Below are 11295 nucleotides of genomic sequence, written 5' to 3' on the forward strand. Positions count from 1 at the left end.
GATGCCTAATAGACATTCAAATGGAGATGTCAGGTAGGCAGTTGGTCATAAAGGTCTAGAGTCCATAGGAAAGAGACAAGCTGGAGACATAAATTCAAGATTCTTTGGTTTATAGATGGTATTTACAGCTAGGGGACTGAATGAGGTTGCCAAGGCAATTAATATAACTGAAGAAAAGATGATCAAGCCCTGGGGAGTGTTTTAAGGAGAATGGGGTGATAAACTATATTCAATGCTGTTGCATTGTTGGTTTTTCCCTTTCTTCCTCCCTCTCTCACTCACTCATGATTATACAAGTGATCAAGCTGTACAGAACTCAGCCTACCTATGCCTAGACTCAGAATCAAACATCTTTCCCTTTTTTGCCCTCCCCTAAATATGTACTATAAACCCTAGGCAATGTCCTGAGCTATTATGTTCCAATCTGGGCCCCACACTCTAAGTGATCCTGATACAAAAAGCACACCATAGTATGACTTGAAAAAGCTGAGGCAAGTTATCCTGGAGAAAAGAAGACTTTCCAGGGAAGACAAGAGCTATAATCAGCTACCTGGCATCAGAATTAGGATCCTTGATGGGGCTGGCCCCATGGCTGAGTGGTTTAGTTCGCGCGCTCTGCTGCAGGCGGCCCAGTGTTTTGTTGGTTCGAATCCTGGGCGCGGACATGGCACTGCTCATCAAACCACGCTGAGGCAGCGTCCCACATGCCACAACTAGAAGAACCCACAACGAAGAGTATACAACTATGTACCAGGGGGCTTTGGGGAGAAAAAGGAAAAAAATAAAATCTTTTAAAAAAAAAAAAGAATTAGGATCCTTGACTAAAAATTACAATGATTCAGATTTAGGCTTGACAGACCAATTTTTCCAAAGTGGCATGGGATTCCCAGGCAGTAGTGAGGTCTCTATGACTTTCAACATGATGATCACATAACTTTCAAAAGTCATATTCTCTTTCTGGCTTTGAGATACTGGTGAATAATATTGTGCATAGTATATGTCATACCTAATTGACATCCTTGGTAGTGGTTGTTACACTGTAGTGACAGACTCTGGAAATAGCTATAATACACACTTGGAATCTCACAGTCACATAATCAACCATTTTACTAAATACAAGCAAATTTTCATTCACATACAGCTAAAGAAAACATTTTTTCACATTTCGTTACAGTGCACAACATAGGAAAAGTATACAGTACATTTTATTCTGGAATATGAGACAATCTAATCCAACATGCAGTTGTGGTCTTAGTTACAAGTTAGTTTATCTTTTCTTTACCTATGTAGTAAAATAGCTTCTAAAGCTTTATCCTTAGTATTGTATTAACACCTCGTTTTTTCACACTTATTTTCTAAAACCCACTTAAGTGCAGTGACAACAGCACTGAATTCTACTAAAATGACTTTTAATGTTTCTAGAATTTGTTTAAGCAATTAAGCTCAGCCGCCCCTGCTGGATCTATGCTGGGTATTTTTAAACCTGCCTAAACAAATGGAAGGAATGGGAAAAGTATACATATAACGTATTTTAGTCAAGAAAACCACAGAGAAGTTTCATTTCTATCCTTTTTTTGAACTGACAGAATCCAGTCAACTCTTGTTTATCCACTGGATAATCTTGCTTTCAGAATCTTCTAAACATAACTAAGTATAGTAGTTGATGAAACTTTGTGTTAACCCAATTTATTATTGTTTATTTGCCTTCTACAACCACAAATCTGGCAACTTAATTAGTCCACCCAAGCCAGGTCATATTAAACGAATATAGAGATGATGATTTGTTCACTTGTAGTTGATGCTGCAGGTTGGTCCAAGGTGGTTTGTTTTCATAATTTTCATTATTTGGCTTCTTTATTCTGGCTGAAGTAAATTCCCAAAGTTTCAGATTCAGTCACATTCATACTGAAGTTCAATACTATATCTCAAAGCAATTTACCATTCTCAGGCTTTCCTATTACAATGGATATGAGATATCTGACTCTAATCAGACTTGTTTTCTTACTGTGAAAAGTATGGCTTTTGCCTAGCTGAACTGGCTACAATCCAAAAAATAATTTAAAGCATCACCTCTCTTCAAGAAGGTAATGGAACCTCAAGCCAACCATTCCAATTTTATGATGCAGTTAGCTGTCTGTTCACCTGAGAATTAAGAGCTGACTCTTTAGGGTAGATAGGAGCCCAGTGTAGGTATATGGCAAACAGGTGGCCAAGGTTATTGTGAGGTGAGTATTTTTCCCCTTCCGACTCCCCAGCTGTATTTGGTTCCTTTCAATAATATGTCCAGTATGTTTCAGTGATAAGAACACTTATAGCCTGCACAGTTCTAATGTATTCTCAGTTGTGCAATTATTCACTTGTGTCAAGCCCTCTTGTCAATAATACCTGAAAGGGCTTTACTTTTGATTCATCCCCAGGTTCTCTCAGGATTATAGCTGAGTTGTAATCAATAAAGAAACATACCCTAACATGTAGAGAACATTTATTTACAGTTATATCTCTTCCAAAGTAAACAAATTAATAACAGTTCATTCATTTGACAGCAGGATGATGCAGTGAAACAAGAACTAGGAGTCAGGAGACCTTTACCTTGGCCAAGTGAGTCTTCTGCCTCTTAGTTTATTCTTTTGTAAAATGGGGAAGACCTAACAGGCCTGTTCCAATGATCAAATCAGCAACTCAAGTGACTGTTGAACAGATACTCAGTAGAGGACTGATGAGCAAGTGTTTGCCTCAGGGCTCTTTTTTCAAAAAAAATATTTTGTTGGGGTCATATTGGCTTATAACATTGTGTCAATTTTAGGTTTACATTATTATATTTCAGTTTCTATATAGACTGCATCAGGTTCACATATAGATTGCCACCAGAGGCAATCCCTGGGTTGTTGCCTTCAGATACCTGAAGAGATCACAGGTTGTTTACTTCTAGATGGCAGTCACCAATGCAGTGAAACCCCAGGCATGGTCAGAGGGGAAAGAGGATATGGTGTTTGGGTTCCAGTGTTTCTCTCTCCTACTTACATGGTAATTTGCATGGGACAATTTCTTTCACACAGCTGGTTATACAATCACAAGGGAATACAAATGTGATAAACAGTGTGTAAATAGCCTCCCTTTTCATATTCACATCATTTTTAGTAGAACGCCAGGCCTTGAAAGGGTCTTAGTAAATAGCTGGTCCACGTCCCTCATTTTACAGATGGGCTGTTTAGAAGCTAACTGGTACCTTTTAATAAAGCCCAGCACAGATTTGGTGTAGGATATTCTCACTGATTAAGTTGATATCATAGTCTTTTTTGCTTTTGCTAATTGTTCCCAATGTGATACTTTATTCCCCTCTACGTATTTCTTTATGTTTGTGACCTATGAATGAGCTGAAATACCAAGAAATAGTTGTCCTGTCTGCAGGTATATTTTCTGGGGTCTAACTCCTCAAATCTCAGCCCCTTGACATGTGGTCCACAAAGGGCACGCAGAGCAGCTACTGCCCAGCATGTGTCACAAGACAGTGCCTGGCCCACGTCAGTAATTTAGTTCCTCAGTCACAGCACCCAGGCTCCCCCATCCATCCACCCATGGCCTGTCAGAGTGCCCCTTGGGAAGGAGGCTCACTTGGTATTCAAAATGGATGTTGAGTTCTCTTCAGTCACACAAGGATTCTATTCATTTTGATCACTTTTAAGTTCAAGTGGGAGAGCATGTTTTGGAAATAAAAGGGCTGACTAGCACAAACATCTCCTCTCTGATTTGACAACCTCTTCTGAAGAGTGAACCACGTTTGGTACAAATCCACTCTTCACCCCTTCCCAGCCCTCCTGGATTGTAATATCCCCCCTTTTAACCAGCTCATATATGTCTCTCGTCAGGTCTGTGAAGGCTTTCTCCACATTAATGGCATCTCGGGCTGACGTTTCAATGTACTTCATGCCGTATGCAGCAGCCAGTTTCTCTGCCTCGTGGCGAGTCACTTGCCTCTGTGTATCCAGGTCACACTTGTGACCCACCAGAACAAATACAATTTGGTAGGGCTGAACGTGTACTTTGGTCTCTTCTAACCACTCATGGACATTCTGGAAGGACCTGCGGTTGGTAATGTCAAATAAGAGAAGACCACCTACTGAGTTCCTGTAGTAGGCGCGAGTGATGGATCTAAAACACAAGAAAGAAGTAAAGAATAAAGGCCATGCCCAAACTCCTGCACTTCAATGAACTCAGTGTATTCTAGTGTCTCTGGTTACTGACACAGTCCTTTAGTAAAAACGACCCTTTTTTTTTCCAACAAAGGAATACAAATGTCATTCCATAATAATAACAATATATGAATTTTCAATTGGGCAAAACTTGGAGATGGCATCTTCTAGAAATGAATGCTCATGAACTTACAAGCATTTTTCCTTTGATTCAGGTAGAACCAAAGCTAACTCTCCCACCCCTCATCTGGATAACTGAATGAGACTTCCTCTTCTGCAAAATGGGACACCCAAGGCACAGGTTATCATGAGGCAAAATGAAATAATAGATGTTAAAATGTTATGTGGCCAGGAGAGCTCATCACAAATTCTAGTAGTTGAAATGAGATCTTTAAAAAAATAAAAATGAATTTATGATAGTTGACAGAAAATGCTTATAAGTATATAGGTATATTGCAATATACTCCATTTATCATTACCATGTTTGTCTTTCTATTATTATTATTATTATTATTATTATTATTATAATCCAACAGGGGTCTTCTATCTCTTCTGTGGGAATGGGAGAAAGAAGGATGATCGCAAAGGCCTTGAGTACAGTGCCTGTCAGCCCTACTTCCTGACACATTTCAGAGAGGCTGACTCAGGAGCCCCCAGGAAAACTGCCTAAGTAGCCAAAGTTTCCCTTTGAAATGACACGATTTATTTAAAGGGTTGTAATTAGAATACTTCTAAAACCAATTATACATTTGCTGTATGTCTTTAGCAGAAGAAACCTCATGTATTTTAACTTCTTGATTTGAGGAGCTTCATTATCAGTATACATTATGGTACTTTGCTTAGAGTGTATTAGAATGTACAACTATTTGCTTCTACAATCACTTGTTTTAGACTGCTATGCTTTGTTTCTTTGTTTGTTTGGTTTTTGTTTTTTTTTTGGTGAGGAAGATTGTCCCTGAGCCAACATCTGTGCCACTCTTCCTCCACTTTGTATGTGGGATGCAACCACAGCATGGCTTGATGAGCAGGTGTGTAGGTCCACACCTGGGATCTGAACCTGTGAACCCTGGGCTGCTGAAGCAGAGTGCTCGAACTTAACCACTACACCACTGGGTCAGCAGGACTACTGTGCTTTTTGATCTATGTCTAGTTTTAGGTTTTCTGTCTCCTTGGATGAAGAAGATAAACAATGAGGGACTCAATAGCTTAAGGCTTAGGGCAAATAGCCCAATGATAACAGAACAAACATTGTCCAGAGAAGTAAAGTCCAAGCTATATGATGATAAGAGCAAACCTTACAAATGAGTTCAAGTCTCCAGGACCAGGCAAATAAGCCCTGGAGACTGAAAACATTTCTGATTCTCTTATGTTTGAAGATTCATGGAGAACGGTAGGTATACCAGAAAATTCAACATGAACAAACAGAGGTTTTGATTCACAAACAGCTTGGTTCAAGAAATCAATAAACAAGCTGTAGATCCCTGTCAGAACTCTAAAATACATTATTACATTAATGGTTTGCGAGTATTTAGAAAGCAACCAAGCCCTTTCTAAGCACAACATAAAGCTACATGAAAATTAAGATTTTCTGTACATTAAAAATTTTTCTTAAAGTTAAAAGACAAATGGCAAACTTGGAAAATATTTTACAACATACATGACAGAAAAGAATTAATATTGTTAATGTATAAAGAACTTTTACAAATCAATACCACCCAATTAATAATAAGCATTGGATATGAAAAGGCTGTTCATACAGAAATTCCAATAAACATATGAGAAATGCAATCACAAGTTCAGAGTGAACCTGTACAAGCATATTTGTCACAGTGTTGTTTGTGAAAGTGGGGAGTTGGAGACAACTTAAGTTTGTAATTATCTCTTCTCCCTACTCTTCAACTACCTAACCAGTATCTTCTATGCTCAATTAGTATTCACTAGATAAAAAAAGAAATCATAAATATGGGCTAATGAGTCATTTTGATCTAGTTCCTGCTGTACCCCATGACTTTAGCTCAAATTGCTTTCTCAAAGTTTTGTGTGTACACTGCTCTCTCTCACTTCTGTCTTTATATATGGTGTTTCCCCTCCCTGGGCTTTTCCTGTCTTTGCTTAGGTAGTCATACTCATCAGGCTTCATCTTCTCCAGGCAGCCTACCCTCCTCTATGTTCATACATATAATTACGAATGATACATACTACAAAGGAAAAGCAAAGGGCTGTAAGAGTAAATTAAACCTGTTCATTGATTACTCATTATGTGCTAAGCATTATAGTAGGGAGTGGGCATACAAATATGAACAAGACACTCTTTTGTGTAATCGCTGATTATCTATGCCCCCCTACTATGCTAGCACAGAAGTTCAAAGAGGGAAGGGCCTGTGTCTGTTTTGTTTACATGGCATCCCCTTGTATGAGTTTCCTCAGGCTGTTTCCCCAGAAACAAGCCCAGTGTCTGGCATGTAGTGGCTGATCACTGAATGTGTGCTGGTTGCAAGAAGGAATCAATCATCAGTATCTATTTCATATATATATATATATATATATATATATATATATATATATGACATAATAGATCTATATCTGAATCTATCTCTATCTCTATATCACCTATCTACATCTGTCAGTGATGTTAGGATGACCTGGGAACATTTTTGAAAGTATGTAGCATAGGGACTGAGACTGATGAATTACAGTGATCAATTCCAGCAAGTTTATTAGCCACCAAGGGGCAGGTTGGTGGAGTAGTGGTGCAAGCAATACGTATTACTGACTGGCCTTCCCTGCCAGGGTGCTTCTTTCCCTGCACTGAATTCCCAGCTAGCTTAAGATGGACTTGAGCAGAAACCCCCAGACCCTCGCTATCGTCCCTACTGGCCGCGATCAGGACCAGGAAGTCTCTTTTCCCCAGGGACTGTGCAAGCCCCGAAGACCCTCCCACTGCTCGAAGACCCGGCTGCGCTCCCACCTGAACCTCTCTTGACCCGCAGTATCCCAGATCTGGAGCTTGATGCGTTTTCCTGGCTCGATCTCCACCAGCCGGGAGAAAAAATCCACCCCTACGGTGGGGTCCGAAACCTGGGCAAAGCGGCCCTCGGTGAAGCGGCGGATCAGACAGGACTTGCCCACTGTGGAATCCCCGATGACAATGAGCCGGAACTGGTACAGCCAGATGGCCTCCATGGCCGGGGCTCGGCAGGTCTCCTTGGCCTGGGCCGTGGGCGGCAAGAGGGGGCGCTCCGCCGAGGCCTTGGAGAGCGCGGCTCGGTCCGGATTTAGATGGGCCACGAGCGCATCGCTGGCCGGGGAGCCCGAGGCGAGGTAGGCCCAGGCGCAGCGAGAGCGCAGGGATGGATGCTGCGCTCGCAGAGGTGATGAAATGGCAGCAGCATCAGCACCACGCACTCTGACTCATCACTGACAACCGGGTTACTGTAATCGCCCGAGTAGACGCGACGCCTGGGGCCGCCGCACTGTCTGTAAGAGGAGCGCACAGAAAAACGGCCACGAAAACAGCGCATTCCCTTCATTGCTAATTCCTCCACCCACACCCTCTTCTTAAGTAAAAATTTTCTCTGTCTTTCGAATTGCGAAAGAAATACCTTTTCATTAAAACTAGCGAAACAATACAAAAATGTACACAAAAAGGAAAGTCTATAATTCTCTACCTCCCTCCCTCCCTAAGACATTAATAGCTTGGTGTTATATTCTTCCACCTGTGTTTATATACATTTATTGCTGTTTGATTTTACAAACATTGGATCAAATTGGACTTGCTTGCTTTTTGCAGTTAATAAAGAATCATAGACATCTCTTCATTTCCAACTTATTTACCTTTGCCATAACAATGCTGTAATAAAGATTCTAAGTATAGTCACACAGACATTATTTCTATGAGATAAAGTCTTACAGGAGGGACCAGGAAATCAAAGAGTATGAGTATTTTAAATGTAAAGATATGGGCACTATACTTTGTAAAAGTATTTTGCAATTTACATTCTAGTCAGCAATGTGTGAAAAGACCATTTCTTTGCATTATTTCAAACATCATATATCATATTCTTTCTTAGTTCTTGCCAATCTGATGTAGTTAAATAAAAAGGTGTCTCATTGCTTTATTTTACATTTCCCTGACTACGAATGAGTTCGACACTATGTCTTGTGTATTGATCATTTGCATTTCCTCTTCTTGGAATTGCCTCTTCAAATCATTTGTATTTTTTCATATGCAATCCTTTATCATTGCCTTACTCAATTTTTTTAAACAGCTTTATTAAGATATAATCCACATACCATACAATTCACCCATTTAAAGTATACAATCCAATGTTTTTTACTATATTCACAGAGTTGTACAACCACCACCACAATCAATTTTTGAACATTTTCATCACTCCAAAAAGAAATGCTGTGTCCATTTACAGTCACTCCTCTTTTCCCCTCAACCTCCACACCTAAGCAACAATTAATCTCCTTTCTGTCTCTATAGATTTCTCTATTCTAGACATTTCATATAAATGGAATCATACAATATGAGGACTTTTGTAACTGCCTTCTTTCAGTTACCATAATGCTTTAGAGGTTCATCCACATTGTAGCATGTATTAGGACTTCATTCTCTTCTATGACTGAATAATATTCCACTGTGTGGATAGACCACATTTTGTTTATCCATTTATCCATGGATGGGCATTTGGGTTGTTCTCACATTTTGGCTATCATGGATAATGCAGCTATGAACGTTCGTGTACAAGTTTTTGTCTGAACACATAATTTGAACTCTTTTGGTTTAAACCTAGGAGCGGAATTCCTGGATCCTGTGGTAACTCTATGTTGAATCCTTTGAGGAAACGCCAGCCTGTTTTCCACAGTGGCTCATCATTTTACATTCCTAACAGCAATGTATGAGAGTATCTATTTCTCCATATCTTCTCCAACACTTGGTATTTTCTGACTTTTTGATTCTAGACATCCTAGTGGGTATGAAGTGATATCTCATTGTGGTTTTGAATTGCATTTCCCTTATGACTAATGACAACAAGCATATTTTCGCATTCTTTTTGGCCATTTGTATATTTTCCTTGGAGAAATGTAGACTCAAATCCTTTGCCCTTTTTTTGTGTGTGCGTGAGGAAGCTTGTCCCTGACCTAACATCTGTGCCAATCGTCCTCTATTTTGTGTGTGGGACACTGCCACAGCATGGCTTGATGAGCGGTGTGTAGGTCATGCCCAGGATCTGAACCAGTGAACCCTGGGCCACTGAAGCAGAGCACAAACTTACCCACTACACCACCTGGCCGGCCCCAGCCTTTGCCCACTTTCAAACCAGATTATTTGTCTATTTATTATTGAGTTGTAAGAGTTCTTCATGTATATTCTAGGTACAAGTACCATATATATGATTTGTAAATATTCTCTTGCATTCTGTGTGTCCCTTTTGCACTTTCTTGAGGGTGTCCTTTGAAGCACAAAGCTTTAAACTTTGATGCAATAGAAATTATCTATCTTTTCAGTTGTTGCTTGTGCTTCTGGTGTCATGTCTAAGAATACTTTGCCAAGGCCAAAGTCATGAAGATTTACTTCTATGCTTTCTTCTAAGAGTTTTGTAGTTTTAGCTCATACATTTAGGTCTATGATCTATTTTGAGTTAATTTTTATATATGCTGTGATGTCGGGGTCCAACACCATTGTTTGCATGTGGTTATCTAGTTGGCCAAGTACCATTTGTTGGAGAGATTATTCTTTCCCCATTGAATGATTTTGGCAGCCTTGTTGAAAATCAATTGACCATAGACTATGGGTTTATTTCTGGACTCCCAATTTTATTCTATTGGTCTATATGTCTAGTCTTATGCCAGTACCACATTGTCTTGATTGTATAGCTTTGTAATAAGTTTTGAAATCAGGAAGTGTTAGTCTTCCTTCCGCGTTCTTTTCTAAGATCATTTTGGCTATTTGGGGCCCCTTTTAATTCCATATGAATTTTAAGATAAGCTTGGCAATTTCTGAAAATAAGACAGCTGGGATATTGATTAGGATTTCATAGAATTTGTAGGTCAATTTGGGAAGTATCGCCATCTTAATAAAGTTAAGTCTTTCAATCCTTGGACATAGGATATTTTTCCATTTATTTAGGTCTTTTAAAATTTCTTTCAACAATGTTTTGTAGTTCTCAGCGTACAAGTCTTGCACTTCTTTGGCTAAGTTATTCCTAAGTATTTTATTCTTTTTGATGCTATTGTGAATGGAATTGTTTTCTTAATTTCATTTTCAAATTGTTTATTGCAAGTATATAAAAATATGATTGATTTTTTATATTGATTTTATATTTTCTAAACTTACTAAACTTGTTTATTAGTCCATATATTTTTTTAGTGTATTCCTATTCCTTATGACTTGGTTAAATGCTTTTTCTGCATCTACTGAGATGATCATGTGATTTTTGTTTTTTTATTCTATTGATGTGATGTGTTTACATTAGTTGAATTTTTTGGAAGTTGAGTTAACTTTGCATTTCTGGTATAAACCCTATTTGATGATGGTGTATAATTTTTAAAATATGTTTTTAGATTCAGTTTGCTAGGATTTTGTTGAGGATTTCTACATCCAAATTCATAACACTTATTGGTCTGTAGTTTTCTTTTATTGTGATGTTCTCATCTGGTTTTAGTATTGGAGTAATACTGCCTTCATAAAATGAGTTGGGATGTGTTTCTTCCTCTTCCTCTTTTTGGAAGAGTTTGTGAAGAATTGGTATTAATTCTTATTTAAATGTTCGCTAGAATTTATCAGTGAAGCCATCTGGCCTGGGCCTTTCTTTGTGAGTGGTATTTTGATTACTAATTCAATCTCTTCACTTGTTATAGGCCTGTTCAGATTGTCTATTTCTTCTTGAATCAGTTTCAGTAGTTTGTATGTGGGTAGGAATTTTTCCATTCCATCTAAGTTATCCAATTTGTTGGCATACAGTTGTTCATACTATTCATTTATAACCCTTTTTAATTTTGTAAAGTCAGTAATAATGCCTCCTCTTTCATTTCTGATTCTAGTAATTTGAGTCTTTTCTCTTTTTTTTCTTGGTCAGTCTAGCTAAAGGTTTGTCAG

At 38.8% G+C, this 11295-nt stretch overlaps 1 protein-coding gene across 1 annotated transcript; it reads right to left on the reverse strand.

Moving 5' to 3' along the window:
- Positions 1-1089: 1089 nt before the first annotated feature.
- Positions 1090-7621, reverse strand: RAB39B (RAB39B, member RAS oncogene family). Its single transcript, XM_008508588.2, has 2 exons — positions 7159-7621; positions 1090-4149 (listed from the first exon to the last, which is right to left on the reverse strand). The coding sequence occupies exons 1-2, from the start codon at positions 7371-7373 to the stop codon at positions 3723-3725; spliced, it is 642 nt and encodes a 213-aa protein (XP_008506810.1). The 5' UTR covers positions 7374-7621; the 3' UTR covers positions 1090-3722.
- Positions 7622-11295: the final 3674 nt, after the last annotated feature.

This window comes from Equus przewalskii, chromosome X (assembly GCF_037783145.1).
Source record: "Equus przewalskii isolate Varuska chromosome X, EquPr2, whole genome shotgun sequence".
In the NCBI taxonomy this organism is placed as follows: Eukaryota; Metazoa; Chordata; class Mammalia; order Perissodactyla; family Equidae; genus Equus; species Equus przewalskii.

Excerpts from the sequence above, each read along its gene's own strand:
- RAB39B (XM_008508588.2), bottom strand. The coding sequence starts at position 7,373 with ATGGAGGCCATCTGGCTGTACCAGTTCCGGCTCATTGTCATCGGGGAT. Across the intron at positions 4,150-7,158 it reads GCGGGTCAAGAGAGGTTCAG|ATCCATCACTCGCGCCTACT; the intron begins GTGGGAGCGCAG and ends CTTGTGTTTTAG.